The sequence below is a fragment of the Hylobates moloch genome, unplaced genomic scaffold (genome assembly GCF_009828535.3).
Source record: "Hylobates moloch isolate HMO894 unplaced genomic scaffold, HMol_V3 SCAFFOLD_16, whole genome shotgun sequence".
NCBI classification, from domain to species: Eukaryota; Metazoa; Chordata; class Mammalia; order Primates; family Hylobatidae; genus Hylobates; species Hylobates moloch.
In genome coordinates this window covers 29,382,244-29,405,117 of record NW_026652291.1, presented here as the reverse complement: position 1 = coordinate 29,405,117, position 22,874 = coordinate 29,382,244, and the positions used below count along the sequence as shown (strand labels likewise).

The window sequence follows — 22,874 nt, the reverse complement described above, 5'->3', positions numbered from 1 at the left end:
CCTACATAGCTTCTGTTTCTCTCCTAGATTTCCCATCTGTTCATTCATTATGGCCATTTTTTCCCATAAGTCCTTGAATGTATAGCTGCTTGTAAACTCCTTATATAGCTCCTTTAAAGTTCTTGTCTGTTAATTCTAACATCTGGGTCATCTTGGGGTCAGTTTTTATTGTCTACTTTTTCTTCTGACTGTGGGTCACATTTTCCCACTTCTTCATATGTCTAGTAATTTTTGTTTGTACATAAGACATTGTAGATGAAAAATTACAGTAACTCTGGAATTACCTTCCTCTGAAAAGTGTTTATTTTTGTTTTAGTAGGCAGTTAAACTATTTGTGGATCACCTTAAACTTGTGGGAACTTGGTTTTGGATTGTGTTAGGTTGGGTCTATTTTGGTTTTGCCCTTGGTCCTAGAACAAATCCCATAGTCCTGGGACATGGTCTTTACTCCTAAGATGGCCCTTCTGGGATTTCGGTGAAAGACCCAAAGCACCTCTAACTTTGTGGAACTCAAGCTCCAAACTCTGCCTCCCTTGCAATGAAATTTCATCTCTGCTCAGCTTTTTATTATCCTTTCAGCAGTTGCTTTTCACTGGGTTTCTTGGAGTCTCCTTTATGCGTGTACAATTCAGGTATTGACTAAGAATTTTAGAGAAATTTGTGTACGTATTTGGGGGCTCCCTTCTTCTCAGGATTTCCCCCTATTTCTAGCCACTCTAGCAGCCCCAAGCTTTGTTCTTAAAGCCAATAAAATTGCAGCTTTCTGCTGGAGTTCCAGCTACCCAATTGCTGTGCAGACTGAGTGCATTTACACTCAGAGAATCTATTTGAGCATGGATGTTTACCATTCCAGTTCTTTTCTTTCAAGGATAAAATCTCCTTCAGTTTCTGCCTGCTTTTGTTTCCTCTCCAGTATCTTCTAATAGTGGTTTTATATGTTTTATCCAAAGTTATAATTATCTGTGTGACAATTAGTTGAATACATACTACCTTCCCATTATGTGCCAATTGCTTTTGGACTGTTTCAACATATGCTTTTTTTTTTTTTCAGGTGATATTATTGGTGAGAAAAGAATGAGAGCGATTGTTGCAGAGACAGATTGTGTCCATTTTCCCTTGGGACTAGTGACAGGGATGTTCTGATATATTAGCTATCGAGACAGAAAGTGTTCTGACATTAGTGGTGCAACTTGGAAGTAATGACCAGAAACATGGGTATGAAAGAGGCCCAGCGACCAGAGCTAAGTCACCAGAATACAAGTGTTCATCCATGCAGATGCTGTGCTGAGCACGAGGAAAGGTTAATCTAAAAAGGCCTCTAGAGTTTGAGAGGTTGGCAGGGTGCTGTTTTCAAGGGCGGGAGTGGGGAGGGTCTTTCGGTGCAGCCTCAAGCTGAGTAGTAAAATTTATGGATTAAGTGACTGTTCCTAGGTCCTGCCTTTCATGTTAGGCCATTGTCAGTTGGGGTGGTAGAGGAGCTGGCCTTCAGCCTTGCTCATTTGAGAAAGGGTGGGAAAAGAACCTGAGAAATTAACCTGGGGCTTAGACTGATAAGCTGAAACAGAGACTGTAGCATGTTTTAACACTGGTGTATGCATAAGGAAGTTTTTACTGATAGGAGAAATCCAAGAACAATGTAGTAAGTTTTTTGTAAGCTAAATTTATTCCATTTAAAGGACCATTTCTTATCCTGGTTTGTGTCCTTTCTAATTTGGGGAGATTAGAAAGGTCCATTCTTTAATGAAATGATGGAGAGAAGAAATGGTTAAAAAAAATGTTCTTAACAAAATTAAAGCCGGGCGCGGTGGCTCACGCTTGTAATCCCAGCACTTTGGGAGGCCGAGGCGGGCGGATCACGAGGTCAGGAGATCGAGACCATGGTGAAACCCCGTCTCTACTAAAAATACAAAAAATTAGCCGGGCGTAGTGGCGGGCGCCTGTAGTCCCAGCTACTCGGAGAGGCTGAGGCAGGAGAATGGCGTGAACCCGGGAGGCGGAGCTTGCAGTGAGCAGAGATCGCGCCACCGCACTCCAGCCTGGGTGAAAGAGCGAGACTCCGTCTCAAAAAAAAAAAAAAAAAAAAATTAAAAGCTGTTAAGCTGTACTGCCGATCCACACAAACAGAAATTTCCTTTTTGAAATATTAACAGTTTATGAAATCCAGAAGTTTGGGAAACAGTTCTAGAAGTTTAAAAAATATTTTTTAGGATTACTGGGGACACTTTATTTATTTTTTTTTTTTTTGAGACAGAGTCTCACTCTGTTGCCTAGGCTGGAGTGCAATGGTGGGATCATGGCTCACTGGAGCCTTGATCTCCTAGGTTCAAGCAATCCTCCTAGAGCAGCCTCCTGAGTAGCTGGGACTAAAGACATGTGCCACCATGCCTGGTTAATTTTTTCTATTTTTTGTAGAGATGGGGTCTCACTTTGTTGCCCAGGCTGGTCTTGAACTCCTGAGCTCAAGCAATCCTCCTGCTCTGGCCTTCCAAAATGTTGGGATTACAGGTGTGAGCCACTGTGCCTGTGCTGGGGCCACTTTTCAAATGGTATATAGTAGGGATGGTGAAATGTGTACTAATTTGCTAGCCATGATCTTGCTCTGTACTTATAGTGTCTTCTCCTTGGGCTCCCACAACTAAGGCAAGATTAAGAACTGCAGTGTGAAACCTGCAGTGTCCCTGGTCTCACCACTGTGTGACACAGAGTGGGGAATGAAGCCGGGCATTTCTCTCTAGGTCTCACATGATGGGGGCTGCCAGCCCATGGGTTAATGCTTCTCTCACTTCTTTTCCATTATCACCCTTGAGGAGTCTTGTGAGAGATCAGGTTTCCTAAAGCATCAAGGTTACAGCTTGCTTCTACTGCTCTCAGCTTGCTCCAAGTCATTCCATCCTGGCTTTGGTTGAGGTAGCAAGTCTAGACTGTGCTTATACAAAGTCACTAAGTCATGTGCCAGGAGGGGTTGCTTCTTAGAGTATTGGGAGTTTACACCTTCAATATTATGCACATTTCTGGCTACACACATGCTGGGTTGATTTTAATAAACGGAAAGGAGTTAAGAGAATGACAGAAATGTATAGGTTTTGATTTATGATGAATGTTGAAAAGAATGTTTATGTTGGCTGAATGGCAGAAAGTATGGGGAAATGGGGCTTGTCTTTATAAGTGCCTGAAAGGTATATAGATCCAAGAAGAGGAAGAAGGGAGAGCTGATTTAGGATGACCCAAAAGGATGTAATTGAGATTAAGAAGATGCCATCGAAGGTGGGAAAGTCCAGGGTGAATTTGAAGAATGGTTTTCAGGGCTGAAATCTGTTCTCTTTGGATCAGCCTCTTCAACAAATTACTGGCAGCCCTATCTCATGAGTCACTTAAATTGGGCAGTTTGATGACTCTGTATTGAGCTGTGGGATATGGCTCTTTTTATTATAGGTTATGTGTGAATATTTGAGAAGTGCGACACCAATAGAGCATTTGCCAAACACTGTGGCTGTCCTGAGCATCACATTATGTCTCAGTGAGCTACAGAACTGTGGTTTCCTCTTCTTGATTTGGGCAGCTTTCAAGGATATCTCTCTCTTCAGGGAAGCTGGAATAGATAATTGGATCCCTAGAATGAAATATGTGCAAGGCCTCCCCCAAGTAAAAGGCCCTATAACACCTGGCCACCAGAAACTTCCATTGCCTCAACCCTAAGCATTAAGGATTTCTCTTCTGAAGTCTGCATTTTATTACTATTATTATTATTTCTGAAAATAATATAATAGCCACTGTTATCACTATTTATTAGGAGTCTACTCTATGCCAGGGATTTTCTCCAGTGTCTACAGTAGACCTGCAAGGGACTCATGATCATTCTCATTTTACACGTGAGGAAAAGGAGGCTCAGTGGAGATATGATGAGCCCAAGGCTGCCCAGCTGGAAAGAGACATTTCTAGAATTTGAACCCAGGACTGTCCCTCCTTCCTGCTCCCTCTTCCTTTCCTCCCTCTCCCCACCTTTAAATAGCTTTATCCCTTTGCTTCCTTGTGGCAAAATCACATGTCCTCCTTGATTCCGTCCCTCCTTCTTCAAAGCTACTCCACTGTTGGTATGAGGAAAATATCTTGTAGCATGCAGTAAAGACACAGCTATTTTCCAAGTGCAAAGATTTATACTGAATGCAGCCTAACACAGCTTGGCAGTGTTCAAGCTGTTATTAATGTAATTTTGGCATCACTTTTTAATTCTGACTTTGCCCTTAACGCTTCCCTCAATCTAATCCTTGACTGCCTCATTAAAGGGGTAAGGATTAGACCATGTTATATTCTGGACCTCCTATCTTATTGAACATATTTGTATCATTGACAGGTACATCTTACCTTGAGCCCGGGAAATAAATGAAAGAGATGGTCCTTTCAGTTTGCCCTTGTCGGGTCTTATATTTGTATTATCAATCTGGATTGTTGGCCACTTTGTTTCAGCCCAGATTGGTTGTTTTCTATGGCGGTTCTGTTCTTTCAAGCCCGTTCTAGCTGGCATGCAAGTAGCTGCTAGGCAATCATGTATCATCTGCTTCATTGCAAAGCTCAGGTATCAGACACACCTGGGTTTGAATCCTTGCCCTGTTATTTACAAATAGTATGATTTTTAGCTGAGTTAATCTCTAAGTCTAGTTTCCTCATCACTACATAACATCACAGTACGTAGTAATACCCACTTCATCATATCACAAGATTCAGCAAATAATCCTCCTAAAGCTTTCACGTATGGTGAAATAGACATTGGATATTATTATTTTATCATTAGCTTTGAATTCGTTAATATATTATTTCTAATTACCTAGCTTGGCTTATTCACCAACAGTCAAGTCCTTATGCTTACATATTCTCATTTCTCTCTGTAGCCTGTGTTCTCTCTATTTTTGTCTCTGTCTCCTTCATTTCAGCTTAAATGGGTAAGTGTTTGGTGTTGCCATTTACATCTGTTTTGCTTAGGTACCTTCCTCCTAGGTACCTTCTTCCTAGGTACCTGAATTCAATTTGCCGCAATTCATACATCCATAGAATTACAGAATTTTGGAAGTGGGAGGAATCACTTCTACCATGAAGAAAAACCCAGGGTTGTGGACCTAGTCTGTGGCAGAGCAAGGACTAGAAGCCAGAAGCCAGATTAGTTGGTGTCTCATCTAGTGGTTTGTTTTTTTTTTTTTTTTTTTTTTTGGAGACAGACTCTTGCTGTGTCACCCAGGCTGGAGTGCAGTGGTGCAATCTCAGCTCACTGCAACCTCCGCCTCCTGGGTACCAGCGATTCTCATGCCTCAGCCTCTGGAGTGCTGGGACTACAGGTACACGCCACCATGCCTGGCCAATTTTTGTATTTTTAGTAGAGACAGTGTTTCGCCATGTTGGCTAGGCTGGTCTTGAACTCCTGACCTCAGGTGATCCTCCTCGGCCTCCCAAAGGCTGGGATTGCAGGAGTGAGCTACCCTGCCCGGCCTCTAGTGTTCTTCTACCACATTGTTTTCTTCCCCAGTTTCAGGTATACACAATTAAAATATATTCCACAGGAGGCTGGGGTGGGCAGGGAGGCACTTTTATCTAAAAGCACCTTCCTCCGTCACCTCTAGTCATGGCAGGGATCTTGAGACCCCGTGTTTTGGGTGTAGAGTAGTTTTCTGGTCCCCAGCATGTTAGGAATTACCAACCATTAGGTGGAGAATGTCCCATTGTTTTTCACTGAGCACATGCATCAAGGAACAACCTCCATGCTGGTACCCTCCTCCACACCATCCCTGCCTTTTTTCTTTTTTGTTAAACCTAAACTTTATGCATCTAGTTTCTTTATTGTTTTAACTTTTCATTAAAATTAGAAACATCCAGAAAAGTAGAAAAAATTAGTACAATGAACAACATATATGCATCAACTAGATTCAACTGTTACTACCATTTTGCCATATTTTCTTAAATTATAATTTATAAAATATTTAAAAATAGAATATATGTTTTATACATAATTTTTTGCTTGAATTATTTCAAAGCAAATTATAGGCATCATAACATGTTACTTAGATACTTCAGCATATATCTTAAAAAAAAAGATATTTTCCTAGAAAGCCACAAGTCTACACCAAACAGTATGAATAATTTCCTAACACCATCTATTACCTACTCCAAATTTATTTTCCACTGTTGTCTTCAAAGTATTTTTATAGCTCTTTTGTTCACACCAGAATCCAATCAAGAATCACACAATTAGATTTATTTCTTTTAAGTCTCTTTTAATTTAGAATAGTCCCCTAACTCCCTCACTTCTACTTTTTTTTTTTTTTTTTTTAATGACAGGGTCTCACTCTGTTGCCCAGGCTGGAGTGCAGTGGTGTGATCATAGCTCAGTGTAGCCTCAACCTCATGGGCTCAAGCGATCTTCTCACCTTAGCCTCCTGAGTAGCTGGTATTATAGCTGCACACCACCACACCCAGCTAATTACTATTATTGGTAGAGTTGGGGGGGGTCTCACTTTGTTGCCCAGGCTGGTCTTGAACTTCTGGCCTCAAGTGATCCTTCTGCCTCAGCTTCCCAAAGTGTTGGGATTACAGGCATGAGCCACTGCACCTGGCCCATCCCTGTCTTTTTAACGACATTGACACTTTTGAAGAGATCAGGCCAGTTCTTCTACCAGAGTTTCCCACATCCTGGGTTTGTTTGATTCTTCCAAGTGTCATTTTACTTAATACTTTCTCACCTGATTTCCAGTAAGCTGGAAATCAGATTGGAAGGCTTGATTAGATTCCACTTGAATGGTTTAGGCAGGAAGTTTTCCTGAGTGGTGTCATGTGTTTCAAGTAGTAGCACATTATGTCCCACTGTTAATGCTGCTAAGTTTGATCACTGAGTTAGGATAGTGATAGTTATCTCCATTGTTAAGGAATGTTTTTCTCCCCTGCAACTAACATGTAATATATGGGTTGATTCTTTGGCATTGTGAAAATGCCCAGTTGCCCACCAGTCAGTCTTGTACCTAATGGCCTTAGCACTCACTGATGGTCAGCTTTCTTTCTTATACATAAAATAGACTTTGCATTTTGATATGTCCATTTCAGCTTGAGAGAGCTATGTTTATTCACAGGACTTCAGTTATAAGATTGAGTGATCCATTACCTTTCATGACCTTAAATCTACTACGGAGAAACTCAGTTCTCTGAGGGATTAGTTGTCAGACCCAGGGTTGAGGCAGGAGGAAGAAACTGGGAGAGCTGGAATTGTGTGTGGAGGACAGATTGCAGGAGTAGATGCCAGCCCTGAAGCGTATGCACATACCATATTACTATCAGTCTTTTCACTCGCCAAGCATATAAAGAACAACTTTCTTGGATCTTCTCTAAGATTGCTGGAGAAAGAAAGGGAAGTTTGTTTTTAGTCAGTAATCTAAGATTGAATGTGGGAGCTGCGTTGCCCCTAGAAGCTGGAAGATGGATATGTGTGAAGTTTGCAATTGATCTTGCTTAACTAAATGTCTTTCTGTTGGAATTTATGCATGTATTTGGACTGGCTTTTTGAAACAGGTTGCAGTTTGAACTTAGAACTCTTGGCCTGATTCATATTTTGGGGTTAGGGTGGAGTTTCTCCAGGACTTCTGAGAGTGTGTGAGAAGTTTCTAAACTCAGAAGGCTCCTTTTTTGGCACTGCAGCATCTTTTCTGTTTTGGCATCTTAAGAATCTGGGGGAACCATATAAAGATCAGAAACAAGTCTGGCCCTAAAGACTCCCTCTGACATGGTAATTCCAGTTATTGAATCTTAGCCCATTCGGATGAGACCATATAAAGAGGCCATTTCCTGAAATTCCCGCTCTCTGCCTCTCACAGGCTCCTTTTTGTAGAAAGCTGGTATTTCAGGACTGCAACCGCCAGTCACGTGCTTCCAACTCTTTACTCGCAGTCATTCCTGCCCCCTGTTTATTTTTGGAGAGAACACATTTTTGCTGCTTTTCAGGAGCTATGCAGGGTCCTGCCCCCTCCGTCCATCAGGCGGCAGCCCCAGCAGGCTGTGCTCATTTCCCACACTCGGAGACGTGACTCCAGCTTTTAAGAGAGAACACGAGAGATGCACTGCCTAAGGACTACCGTCACTTGTTCCTATTTCTGTCCCTCTTGGTGTTACATATTTTAAGACTCTTTCTTTTTTTAAAACAAGTTTAGGGAATGTTACCTGGCAGTTAAGTCAGCCAAAATTGGAAATCATTTGTCCAGCTGTTGTCTTGGGGCTGTGCGTCTGAATTTCAGGAGAGTAATTTAAAGAATAAACCAGGACTTTTGAATTCTAGGATCAGGCCTCTTCTTCTTTCTGGCTTTTAAGTTTGTTTGAGCTCTAATCCTTCTCTTCTATGTAGTTTCTTCCTCTTCTCCTTAACACAGGGATAGAAAATGGGTTCTTCCAAAATGCCAACTCTTCCTAAGTGCTTGGTCAAGGAGGACTCTTGAGTTGATGGGCTTTAGGAAAAAAATGCCACGACTGTCTTAGCCTGCCTGAAGATTAAGTTTTTAGCTTCAATGATGGAGCAGGAGTAAATTCTTTTTCCTGTAAATGAGTAGGCCATTAGGTAGAGAACTCAGACTCATAACATTTGAAAAACAAAATAAATCATGCATTTGTGTCTTCCTCTGCTCTGTGGGAAGGACCCCTGGTCCAAATGGAAAGATCTGTGAATAAAGGGCTTTAATTTCTCATCAGTCCAGGCAGGGACTGGAGCTTTGACAGTTGAGCTGGTGAGGGCGTTCACACCCCCGTAGGTTCCCTAGCATCTGATCTGTCACCTCCGGGAAGGGAAGGCCAGCAGTCCTGGCAGCTGGTCATAAAAGGAGCAACAGCAGTGGCTGGCCTAGGTGTGTGTCCTGTGTTTCAGATTGCCCTGGGGAGACGCCGTTTTTTGAAATGGGGGTAACTAGGTGTCTAGGTGTCATGATACCTCTTAGGGAGAGCAGCTAAGTATTCAGGGACTGGACTGCCTATGCAAAAGAAACCAACTAGACCTTTAAAATCATATTGCTGGGGAAAGGAGCAGCACCAAATCCAAAATGGAAGCCAGCAGAAGGCTGATGAAGGAGCTTGAAGAAATCCGCAAATGTGGAATGAAAAACTTCGTAACATCCAGGTTTGAGGAAGCTGATTTCTTGACTTGGCAAGGCTAATTGTTCCTGACAACCCTCCATATGATAAGGGGGCCTTCAGAATGGAGATCAGATTTCCAGCAGAATACCCATTTAAACCACTGAAGACCACAGTTAAAACAAAACAAAGATTTATCACCCAAACAGTGACAAAAAGGAGCAAGTCTGTCTGCAAGTAATTAGTGCTGAAAACTGGAAGCCAGCAACCAAAACTGACCAAGTAATCCAGGCTGTCATAGCACTCGTGAACAACCCCCAGCCCGAGCACCCATTTCGGGCTGACCTAGCTGAAGAGTACTCTAAGGACTGTAAAAAATTCTATAAGAATGCTAAAGAGTTTACAAATAAATATGAGGAAAAGCGACCCATGGACTAAAAGCTACTGCAGTTGATTCCAGCAAGTATGAGCAGAGACCCCAAGCAGTGCATTCAGGACTCTGTGGAAAATTGACACGTGCTACCACCTGGCATTCGCTTGTGGCACTTACTAATTTTCCATAGTTTTCTTAGTCCAAAGTAGTCTAGGTAACCTATAAAGAAAGGATTCAAAATTTAAGATGTTCTAAAAAAAATCATTGTTACAAGCCAGTCATCTGCTTACATTTCAGATTGTTTGTACTTAATTTCAAACTGCCACATTATGATCAAGTTGCATCAGCTTCCACTTAAGGCCTGCATTGTAGAGTAATGAATGCTGAGGGGCTCAAACTCCCAAAGACGTTTCCCGGGGACCCTTAAAATATAATGGTCAAGTAACAAAATTTTGCTGCAGGAGAGTTATGTACCATCCCCAGTATCACTACACCCTTGGATCTAGTTGCTTCTGGAATGCTTTTTTCTTTACATTTCCAATCCGGGACAAGCCCCACTTTGCCCATAAATCTTCCTTGACCTCTCCTCCTCACCACTTCCTGAGTGTGTACAATTCTGTTTAGCTTTTAGACATATATTGTAAGCCTTATGCATGCTTATCAGAGCAGCCTTAATAATGCCCCAGTGAAAACCACCAAGATGGCAAGAAAACTGCAAATTTTGGTGGAACTGCCCCATGGCTGAGGGATTCTTCTTCAGCTTCACCTTTGGAGCCTGGATGCAGCCTCTTCCTGGAACAATTCTGTATCTCTATCACTGACGCCTACTTCTCACTTCCATGTGCCCTCTTGGGTTTCAGATTAAGCCTGACTTCCAATTACGTGGATTTCGTACAGGCCTGATACACTGAACTCTGCGTCTTCTTGGCCTCATGGAACATTTGGGACAGGGATGACATCTTCTACTTTTTCTATTGCACCCAGTGCACATGGGACCAGTGCCGAGTTGCCCACATAGGTAACAAGGTTGATTTCTGGGGAAGAGCATATAACTTGATAATAGTTATTAATTAAGTCCGTCTCATCCAGACAGGGTATTTGTGTGTACCCATAACAAGACTCATAGTAGGGGGTGTTTACAAAAATATTGCTAATCCTTGGACTCAGAGAACTAAATCATGTATGTAAGGACTTTCCCTCAGGAGATAGGCATCTCCCTCTAAATGCCCAAGCCTACTTTGCAGAGAGCTAAGCCTGCCTGTCCCTCCTACTCTCCCCTTTGCTTCAGTGCTCTCTCCTGAGGTTCGCCAGTGGGAAGCAAGCTAACTACCACAGCTCCTGACTCATTTTGCTCAGGGGATTTCTTTGCAATTTTTACTTTTCTGAGTGATCTCAATGTTTGGGTGGAGGAAATGAAAAGTAGCTTATACAGTTTTTATACTATATCAACTCCTAATGGCTTCAGTTATTAGTGAAAAAAATCCTTTGATTTTAGAAGTAGGTGTTAAACTGTATTGGCTTTGGAGGAGTGACTTTTAGCTGGTGATCACTTTGTTTTGGAGCTGCTGGTACCATTTTATAATGGGAAGAAAATGAGAGGAAATGTGGCTTTGTGTTACCTCTAGGCAGAAAGGATTTTCACTCAATAGCCATGGCTTCCTTGGGTTTGTGGTTAAACAAGATAAAGCTGATCATTTTGGTTTTTAGACTCTTAGGGAACACTATTAACCATTTGATATCCATTAGTAAAGTGACAGCTCAGGCCAGGCTCAAAGGAGCCATTTTAACTAGGGTAAGATGATATCTCAGTGTGGTTTTGGATTTGCATCTCTCTGATGATAAGTGATGTAGAACATTTTTTCATATACTTGGCCATTTGTGTGTCATCTTTTGAGATTCTTTTCAGATCCTTTGCCTGCTTTTTAATGGGACTTTTTTGGGGTTTTTGCTATTGAATTGTTTGAGTTTCTTGCATATTCTGCATGCTCGTTTCTTGTTGGATAGTTTGCAGATATCTTCTCCTATAGTTTATCCTTACACTGTGTGAATTGTTTCCTTTGCTGTACAGAATGTTTCTTTTAGTAGTTTTTATAGTGTCAGGTCTTAGTTTTAAATCTTTAATCCATTTTGATTTGATTTTTGTATATGGTGAGAGATATGGGGTCTGGTTTCATTCTTCTGTGTATGGAAATCCGATTTTCCCAGCACCACTTATTGAGGAGACTATTCTTTCCCTAATATGTTCTTGGTGTCTTTTTCAAAAATCGTTTGGCTAGAAATACATGGATTTATTCCTTGGTTTTCTATTCTCTTCCATTGATATATTTGTTTTTATACCAATATTATGCTGTTTTGGTTACTATAGCTTTGTAGTATTATATATTTTGAAGTCAAATAGTGTGATGCCTCCATCTTTGTTCTTTTTGCCCAATGTTTCATTGATCATTTGTATTTTTTTAAGTCTCTATTTTGTTTAGTTCTGCTCCGATCTTTATTATTTCTTTCCTTCTAGTGATTTGGGGTTTGGCTGGTTCCTGCATTTCTAGTTCCCTGAGGTGTGTTGTTAGCTTGTTCATTCAGAACCTTTCCTTTTTTTTTGATGTAGGTATTCATTGCTATACTTCCCTCTTGGCTCTGCTTTTGCTGTATCCCGTAGGTTTTTGTATGTTGTGTTTCTGTTTTCATTTGTTTCAAGAAATTTTTTAATTTTCTTCTTAATTTCTTCATTGATCCAGTGGTTGTTCAGGAGCGTGTTTAATTTCTGTGTATTTGTACAGTTTCCATAATTCCTCATTATTGTTTTCTAGTTTTATTCCATTGTCATCTGAAAGATACTTGATATGATTTTGGTTTTTAAAAATTTCTTGACATTTGTTTTGTGGCCTAACATATGGTCTATTCTGGAGAATGTTCCATGTGCTGATGAGAAGAATGTGTGTTCTGTGGCTATTAGATGAAATGTTTAGTAAATGTCTGTTAGTTTCATTTGGTTTAAAGTGCAGTTTAAATTCCCGGTTTTCTTTATTGGTTTTCTGTCTAGATGATCTCTCCATTGCTGAAAGTTGGGTGTTGAAGTCATCAACTATTATTGTATTGGAGTCTATTTAGATCTAATAATATTTGCTTTTTATTATCTGGAGGCTCCAGTGTTGGGTACATATATATTTAGAATTGTTATATTGATCCCCTTATCATTATAGAATGACCTTCTTTACAGTTTTTGACTTAAAATCTGTGTTATCTCATGTAAGTATAGCTTCTCCTGCTTGCTTTTGGTTCTTATTTGCAAGAATTTTTTTTCCATCCCTTCACTTTTAGTCTATGTGTGTCTTTATAAGTGAAGTAAGTTTCTTATAGGCAGCAAATAGTGATGCTTTTTAATTCAGCCAGCCAGTTTAGTGAGGAGTTTAATCCATTTACATTTAAGGTTATTATTGATGGCTAAGGACTTATTTCTGCCATTTTATTAATTGTTTTCTGGTTGTTTTATATATCCTTTGTTCCTTACTTCCTCTCTTAATTTTTGTCATTGCAGTTTGATGGTTTTCTGAAGTGGTAATGTTTGAATTCTTTCTCTTTCCCATTTGTGTATCTGTTCTATTAGTGAGTTTTACACTGTCTTGTGTTTTCATGATGGTATATATTGTTCTTTCACTTCCAGATGTAGGACTCCCTTAATAATTTATTGAAGGGCTGGTCAGTGGTGATGAATTCACTCTGTTTTTGCTTATCTGGGAAGGACTTTATTTCGCCTTCATTTTTGAATAATAGCTTTGCTGGGTATAGTAATCATAGCTGCCATTTTTTTTTTCCTTTCAGCACTTTGAATATATCATCCCAAACTCTCCTGGCCCGTAAGGTTTCTGCTGGGAATTCCCTTATATGTGACTTGACACTTTCCTCCTGTTGTTTTTTTGAATTTTATATTTGTCTTTGACTTGACATTTTGATTATAATATGCCTCGGAGAAGATCTTTCTGAGGTGAATCTATTTTGAGACTTTCAAGCTTCCTGTATCTGAATATCTATATCCCTTTCAAGACTTGGGAAGTTTTCAGCTATTATTGCATTAATAGGTTTTCAATACCTTTGCCCATCTCTTCTTCTGAGACTTCAAAAATTTTAATACTTGTTTTCTTTATGGTGTTGCCTATGTCAAGTAGGCTTTCTTTATTCTTTTTTCTTTTTTGTCTAACTGAGTTATTTCGAAAGACCTGTCCTCAAGTTCTGAAATTCTTTTTCTCCTGCTTGATCTAGTTTATTGTCAAAGCTCTTGATTGTATTTTTTCTTTCTTTCATTGACTTCTTCAGTTCCAGGATTTCTATTTGGTTCTTTTTTATGATGTCTATCTCTTTATTGACTTTCCCATTCAGATCATGAATCATTTTTCTGATTTCTTTGTACTCTTTTTTTTTTTTTTTTTTTTGAGATGGAATCTCACCCTGTTTCCAGGCTGGAGTACAGTGGCGCAATCTCAGCTCACTGCAGCCTCTGACTTCCTGGTTCAAGCGATTCTCCTGCCTCAGCCTCCCAAGTAGCTAGGATTATAGGCATGCACCACCACGCCCAGCTAATTTTTGTATTTTTAGTAGAGATGGGGTTTCACCATGTTGGCCAGGATGGTCTCTATCTCCTGACCTTGTGATCTGCCCGTCTTGGCCTCCCAAAGTGCTGAGATTATAGGCGTGAGCCACCGCACCTGGCCTTCTTTGTACTCTTTGTCTGTGTTCTCTCATATCTCACTGAGTTTCTTTAATATCATTGTTTTGAATTCTTTTTCATCCATTTCATGGATTTTCTTTTCATTGGGATCTGTTACTGGAGAATTATTGTGTTCCTTTAAAGGTGTTATGTTTCCTTGCTTTTTCATGTTTCTTGTGTTCTTACAATGATATCTGTGTATCTGGTGTAATAGTTGCATCTTCCAGTCTTATGGATTGACTTCCATAGGAAAAGACTTTCCTATAGATGTATCTATAGTGTTGGTTGGGTAGGGTGCTTTGGCTTTGATTTTGGGTTGGTGCAGTGATGTAGTTTTTATATATCTTCAGCTGTAATCAGCATCAGTGGGTATCCATGGGTTCTTTAGTGGCTTAGGCTATAGTTGTTATTGGAGGCTGTGACAAGGCTTCACTGCAAATGGGGATACCAAGTGGGCTGGTCCTTAGGCACCAGTGGTAGTGGTGGCAAGCCAGGTATGCTAGTCCCTGGGCCCCCCAGGTGGTGTACATGGGTTCTGGTGATGGCGGATCTGGGCAGGTCAGTCCTTAGGCCTCCAATGCCTTGCTCAGGTGCCAGGGGTGGCAGTGGTGGGCCAGGTGAGCCAGTCCCCAGGTAGTGCATGTGGGTGGGTGGTGGCTGCAAGCTGGGTAGACTGGCCATCGGGCTTTTGGGAGACATACATAGACACTGGTGGCAGGCAGGGTAGGCCTATTCCCAGGCCCCCAGAGTATGCATGGGTGGCAGACAGGGCAAACGGTCCTTTAGACCCCAGAAAATGTGCACTAGTGGTGGTGGGCAGGGTGGATCCATCCTATGCCCCTGGGTCATGTGTGTGCTGGCAGTGGTGGTGGTGGGTGGGGTCAGCCTATCCTCAGGCCCCTAGATGGCATACATGGGTGCTAGTGGTAGTGGGGGGTGGAGGCAAGTCAATCCCCAAGCCTCTTAGACACTGTACTTGGTCCCTGGCAGCAGTGGCAGGGGTTGGTGTAGGCCTCTTGAGTAGATTTTTAATCCACCCACCAATTTAGTTTATGTCTTCTAAGTAAGTCTCACTCTTATATCTTTATTTTATTACTTTTCAGTTTATAAAAAGCAGAAGAGAAAAGGAAAATTAAAATTGCCTATAATGGAGTCCCCTGTCAGTCATGTACATATAACTCATTAACACTAGATGGTATATGTTGATAATCATTTCAAAAAATGCATCAAAAGCATATACTTACTGTTTGGTAACATGTTTTTGAAAATTAAAATGTATCGAACTTTCTTATATCATTGGGTTTTTTTAATAACATGGCTTTTTGTTATTTGCATAGTATTTTCATGTGTATTTTACCATTTAATTCCTTATTGCTAGCAATTTTGGTTGTTTCTAGCTATTCACTATTCAAAAATAACATTATATTCCTCTCTGATTTTTTCCTTGGGATCAATTTCTGGGATTAGAATTGCTAGGTTAAAAGGTATGAGCATTTTTAAGGCTTTCACTAAACATCACCAAATAGCCCTCCAGACACATGGTGCCAATTTATGACTCACCAGGAGGGTATGAAGGAACCCAGATTTTCATAGTAAATTAGAAAGGTTACTGTATTTTTATTCAAAAGGTAGGCTGAATATTGATTGGTGTAGGTGACCTTACCCTCATCCATTGTGGTGTTTAAACACAAATGTTGGTTGGGCGTGGTGGCTCACGCCTGTAATCCCAGCACTTTGGGAGGCCCAGGTGGGTGGATCACTTGAGGTCAGGAGTTTGAGACCAGCGTGGCCAACATGGTGAAACCCTGTCTCTACTAAAAATACAAAAATTAGCTGTGCGTGGTGGTGCGCGCCTATAATCCCAGCTACTCGGGAAGCTAAGGCAGGAGAATCGCTTGAACCCAGGAGGCGGAGGTTCCAGTGAGCTGAGGTCGCGCCACTGCACTCCAGCCTGGGTGACAGAGCGAGATTTCACCTCAAAAAATAGAAAATAAAAAATAAAATAAATGCAAATGTTGAGTGAATGTGTTCTTTTGACTTCTCTTTCCTTGTAGACTTCCTCTCCTAAATTACCTCGCTGCCGAAAGGGAGGCTGGGCAGGTGATTCTGTGAAGGCTTCAAAGTGAGTACCAGCAGCTCATAAGAGTAGGGGTGGGGGCACACACGGTTGGGGGGACTTTGCTCCTGTGTTGTTTTATTTTTTACAATAGCTTTATTGAGAAAAAATTTACATACCATACAATTCACCCACTTAAAATGTACAATTTAATCATTCTTAATATATTCACAGAATTATGCAACCATTACCACAATCAATTTTACAATATTTTTATCACTTCCCCACCAAAAGAAACCCTGTATCTATTAGCAGCCACTTCCCATGTCCCTCAACCTCCCTAGATCTAGGTGGTTACGAGTCAACTTTCTCTCTCTCTGATTTGCATATTCTGGACATTTCATGTAAATAGAATCTACATTATGTGGTCCTTTATGGCTGGCTTCTCTCACTTGTCATAACGTTTTCAAAGTTTATCCATGTTATAGCATTCTATGTTCTTCTTGATTTCCAAAACATAATGGAATTTCCTGTTGGTAACTGCTGATGAACTCTGTGGCATGTCCTCCCCTGACATATATCAGTCATCATTCATAAAGGGGAACAATACAGATGTCCCATCACCCTGCCTAGTTGGTATCTTGTGTTTGCTGTAAGCTAGCATGGATATTTATACCATAACCATCTGACATGCTCTCATCAGCGTCTCCAGAGCTCCTGGGAAGGCTGGGAAACCGGATGTCACAGTGCATGTGGCAGCACTTTATAAACTGCATAGGGCTCACAGTGTGGGGCTGTAGATGCAGATACCATTCTCTCTGAGCTGGATGATGTTGGGCAAGGTGTTTACCATGGTTGAGCACCTGGATGGACACATTGATGATACCTACAGGGTGATTCAAAGACTGAAGGAAATTACATATGTAACAGGAATGTTGCTGTTGTGTTTAGCCCTCCCAGCCTTTCCACAGCTTAGACTAGAAGCTGGTCCCTGTGGTTCCATATTGAGAGGCGGCAGAGTGTGGTGACAGCCGCAGGTACTGGAGCCAGCTGCGTGGCTTTGAATCCTAACTGTGCCATTTATTATCTCAGAGACCCCAAGCAAGTAATTTAATATCTCTGGTCTCCATTTCTGCATCTCTACAATGGGGTTAAAAATAGTTCTTACTTGAAAGGATCATTGTGAGGATTAAATGAATTCATATGTGTAAAATATTTAGAAGAGGGAGACGCATTTAGGAAGCACTTGTAGATGTTCGCTATTATCATGATGATGATGACTGTTTCTTATCCCCATTCTGTCCTCATAGATAGGCTTTGACCATATTCTTCTCACAGGCATTCTGGCAGGTGGTGATGTTTATGAGTTGCAGGAGCTTTGGGATCTTTGTGGTGCCATAAATGCTTCATATGAAGGGTCTGTTTGGGAGAAGTAATTCCAGATCAAGAAAAGCAATGGTTATTTTGAATATGAAGAATCTTCTTTAATTGTGAACTACATTAAAGCCTTAAGCATAGGAATGTCAGCTTTCCAAAGCTGTAGTATCAGAAGTATTTTTTAAACCTTATGATGTTAAGAATTAGCCAGGGGTGTTCAAGGGAGAGAATACAGTCACATATTCTTAGTTTCTGTTTCTGGTTGGGCCAGTAAAACCCCTTCTTCATTCCTCTTTTCTGCTTATCACTAGAGACAGAAACTAAAAACCATGGGTTCAGGCTGCTAAAAGCCTAAAATAAAACAAAGCAGAACAACAACAAAGTAAGGCAGGTTGGACAAGTTTGAATTAGACATAATCAATGAATGATATCCCCTTGGATTTCTGCCAGCATCTGGGAATGCACATGACCTAGAGTAGAAATCTCTGTGAAATCTTCGGCCATCTGGGATAAGCATCCACATCTCAGGGATGGTTTCGGAATTACCTTGTTTTAAATAAGGAGAAAGTGTTCCTCAGACTTCTTCCTACCACATACTCTCTCGCATTTCTTCCATGCTTAAACTGGCAGAATTTTCATGCTAAGGTGTGGTAATTAAGTCATCTCTTGTTTTACTTGTAGGAAGCAATGTCACAGTAAGGTTAAAACCATGGGTATCTGATTCAGACATACCAGGTGAATTCAGATTTCAGCATTTAACTGGCTATGTAAACTTGGGGAAGTTACTTAACCCTGTAAAGTGGCAATAATAACACCTATTGCAAAGAATTGTTCTGAGTCTTGAACACATAGGAAGAGTACTCAGCATAAAGCTAGTACATAGCTTGTTGCTGCAATTAAGTTATGAATAACAACAGTGTATAAGGAGTAAAGTAATAAGGCAGGTCTCTCTAAGTTTTATGGTTCTAAAACAAAGTGTTAGGTAACGTGTTCTGTAAATGGCATCTATAGTAGGATGGTGCTGGCTGTCACCTTCAGCCACATTTGTTAGCCTCTGTAGCTGTCAGCACCTTCCAGATGCTTTAAACAAGCTTTGATTACAGTTAGTCTTTGTGATTCTTGAAGTTTGATTCATTGCTTAAATATAGTTAATCTAGGCCAGCCTGACAGAGAATATGATAGTAAGACCAAGACATTTTGCTAGCCTTTACCTTTGGTCTCATTTTATGGATGAAATAAGTGGAGTCATAGATGCCTGTAAGTCAGAAGGAGCAAGTGCTTAATGTCTTTTAGTTTAGTTCAGAGTCCAGTTCTAAAGACTGGATTACAAATCATTTCATTCCTTAATCTCCTGCACTAAGTCTTAGATGAAAGATAAAAAAATATGTATACCAGTGGGATGGCCAGTGATCAAATTTAACTACTTAAGATATACACAGGAATAGTTTCTCAAAGAATAGTCATTATTCTAGTTTAGAATTTCCTTGAGCAGTTGTTGCCTTCAGAATGGCACTATCTTGAAAGATCTCTATGAGGAGAACTACAAAACACTGTTCAAAGAAGTCAGAAATGATGCAAATGGAGGAATAGTCCATGCTCATGGATAGGAAGACTCAATATTGTTAAAATGACCATACAGGCAAAAGCAATTTATAGATTCAATGCTATTTCTATTAAACTACCATTGACATTCTTCACAGCACTAGAAAAAACTATTTTAAAATTTATATGGAACAAAAAAGGGCCCAAATAGCCAAGGCAATCCTAAGCAAACAAAAACAAAAAAACCTGGAGGCATCACACTACCCAACTTCAAACTATACTACAGGGCTACAGTAACCAAAACAGCATGGTACTGGTACAAAAAGAGACACATAGACCAATAGAACAGAATAGAGAACCCAGAAATAAGACCATATATACCTGCAACTATCTTCAACAAACCTGACAAAAACAAGCAATGGGGGAAGGATTCCTTATTCAATAAATGGTGTTGAGATAACTGGCTAGTCATATGCAGAAGATTGAAACTGGACCCTTTCTTTACACCATGTACAAAAATTAACTCAATATGGATAAAAGACTTACATGTAAAACCCAAAAATATAAAAACTCTGGAAGACAACCTAGCAATACCATTCTGGACATAGGATTGGGCAAAGATTTCATGATGAAGACACCAAAAGCAATCGCAACAAAAGCAAATATTGACAAATGGGATCTAATTAAAGCATTTCTGCACAGCAAAGGAAACTGTCAACAGAGTGAGCAGACAACCTAGAGAATGGGAGAAAACTTCTGCAAACTATGCATCTGACAAAAGTGTAATATCTAGCATCTATAAAGAACTTAAATTTACAAGAAAAAACCAACCCCATTAAAAAATGGGCAAAGGATGAACAAACACTTTGTAAAAGAAAGACATGCAGCCAACAAGCTCAACATCACTGATCATTAGAGAAATGCAAATCAAAACCACAATGAGATACCATCTTGCACCAGTCAGAATGGCAGTTATTAAAAAGAGAGTACGGCCAGGCGCAGTGGCTCCCGCCTGTAATCCCAACACTTTGAGGCTAAGGTGGGCGAATCACCTGAGGTTGGGAGTTTGAGACCAGCCTGACCGACATGGAGTATCCCCGTCTCTACTAAAAATACGAAATTAGTGGGGTGTGGTGGTGCATGCCTGTAATCCCAGCTACTCAGGAGACTGAGGAAGTAAAATTGCTTGAACCTGTGAGGCGGAGGTTGCAGTGAGCTGAGATTGTGCCATTGCACTCCAGCCTGGGCAACAAGAGTGAAACTCAAAAAAATAAATAAATAAATAACAGATGCTGGTGAGGTTGCGGAGAAAAAGGAACGATTATACAGTGTTGGCATGAGTGTAAATTAGTTCAGTCATTGTGGAAGACAGTGTGGTGATTCTTCAAAGACCTACAGACAGAAATACCATTTGACCCAGCAATCCCATTACTGGGTATATACCCAAAATAATATATCATTTTATTATAAAGACACATGAATGTGTATGTTCATTGCAGCACTATTTGCAATAGCAAAGACATGGAATCAACCTTAATGCTCATCAATGGTAGACTGGGTAAAGAAAATGTTGTACATATACACCATGGAATAGTATGTAGCCAAAAAAAAGAACAAGATCATGTCCTTTGCAGGAACATGGATGGAGCTGCAGGCCACTATCCTTAGCAAACTAATGTAGGAACAGAAAACCAAACACTGTATATTCTCACTTGTAAGTGGAAGCTGAATGATGAGAACCCATGGACACATAGAGGAGAACAACACACATTGGGGCCTATTGAAAGGTGGAGGGTGGGAGGTCGGAAAGGATCAGGAAAAATAACTACTGGGTACTAGGCTTAATGCCAGGGTGATGAAATAATTTGTACAACAAACCCCTGTGACACAAGTTGACCTGCATAACAAACCTGCATATGTACCCCTGAACTTAAAAGTTAAATTAAAAAAAAAACAAAATATCACTATTAAAAATATTTACTTCCAATTTTTTCCACCCTCTCCTCCCACTTTTTACTCCCTCCCCCTTCCCCAACACCCCCCCACACATTTTTTTCCCAAACCTGAAAATAAGTTGTAGATGTCATGACATTTTACCCCTAAATACTTTAGCATGCATCTCTCAAGATTCTCAGCCAGGCGCAGTGGCTCATGCCTGTAATCCCAGCACTTTGGGAGGCCGAGGCGGGTGGATCACGAGGTCAGGAGATCGAGACCATCCTGGCTAACATGGTGAAACCCCATCTCTACTAAAAATACAAAAAATTAGCTAGGTGTGGTGGCGGGCGCCTGTAGTCCCAGCTACTCGGGAGGCTGAGGCAGGAGAATGGTGTGAACCTGGGAGGCAGAGCTTGCAGTGAGCCGAGATTATGCCACTGCACTCCAGCCTGGGTGACAGAGCGAGACTGTCTCAAAAAAAAAAAAAAAAAGATTCATGACATTCTCTACAGTATCACAGTATCAGTCAGTCACTCATACCTAAGACATTTCATAGTGGTTTAATACTATTTAATATATAGTTTATATTTGAATATCCCCCTTTGTTCCCCCAGATGTCTTTTAACTCCAGGATCCAATCAGCTCAAATATTGTGTTTCGTAGTTGTCTTTTTAGTCTCTCTTGATCTAAACTAGTCCTCACCTTTCCCCATTCCCCACCAAGACATTGACTTCTTTGAGGAATCCAGGCCAGTTGTGTTGTAGAATGTCTCACATTCTGGGTTTCTCTAATTGATTCTTCATGATAAGATTCAAGTTAAAGGTTGTTGACCAGAGCAGGTGATCACGTGTCCTTCTTAGGTTATCAAATTAGGAGGCATGTGACATCAGCTGGTCGCTTGGTTGGCGTTACAAAGTTTTATCACTTGGTCTAGGTGGTGACCGCTAGATCTCTCCATTGCAAAGGTTCTTTTTTTCCTTTATAAATAATTAGTAATTGTTTGGGGTACCGCTTTGAATCCTGTTCACCCACAGTCTTTCACCCGGTTTTAGCGTCCACTAATGGATGGTTTTAGCATCCATTAATGATCCTTGCCTGAATCAGTTATTATATCAGGGATTGCAAAATGTTAACTTTCTAATTCTACCATTCTATATTAATTGCTTGGAGTTTTCCTATAAAGAAGAATTTACTTTCTCTCCTTTTTTCTTTTTCTATTGCTTTCTCTCTTTAAAATCATGGACTCATGGATTTTAAAAAAATCTGTTTTATTTTAGATTCAGGAGATACATGCACAGGTTTGTTACAAGGGTATATTGCATGATGCTGAGGTTTGAGCTTCTATTGATCCTGTCACTCAGAGAGTGAACACAGTACCCAATAGGAAGCTTTTCAGTCCTCGCCCACAACCCCTTTTGGAGTCCCCATTGTCTGTTGTTCCCACCTCTATGTCTATATGTGCCCAGGATTTAGCTCCTACTTATAAGTGAGACCTCCAATATTTGGTTTTCTGTTTCTGCATTTGTTTGCTTAGGATAATGGCCTCCAGCTATATCCATGTTGCTGCAAAGGATTTGATTTCATTCTTTTAAATGGTTGCATAGTATTCTATTATATATATATATATATATATATATATGGTGTATATATGTGTGTGTGTATATATATATCACATTTTCTTTATCCAGTCCACTATTGATGGACACCTAGGTTGATTCCATGTCTTTCCTCTTGTGAACAGTGCTGCGATGAATATACGTTTGCATGTGTCTTTTTGATAGAATGATTTATTTTCCTTT

At 40.4% G+C, this 22,874-nt stretch overlaps 1 protein-coding gene and 1 pseudogene across 2 annotated transcripts in view; both read left to right on the top strand.

The window, feature by feature from the left end:
• IFT43 (intraflagellar transport 43) overlaps window positions 1-22,874 on the top strand; it is a 96,054-nt gene that overhangs the window by 19,432 nt on the left and 53,748 nt on the right. For both annotated transcript variants that reach the window (XR_004244553.2, XM_032134801.2), the window contains exon 3: window positions 16,217-16,284. Coding sequence is in view for 1 of the 2 variants with exons in the window: in XM_032134801.2 (XP_031990692.1) it covers window positions 16,217-16,284 (68 nt within the window). In the remaining variant the exon portion in view is untranslated. The remainder of the gene's footprint in view (window positions 1-16,216; window positions 16,285-22,874) is intronic.
• On the top strand, window positions 9,057-9,525 carry LOC116456165 (ubiquitin-conjugating enzyme E2 L3-like; annotated as a pseudogene).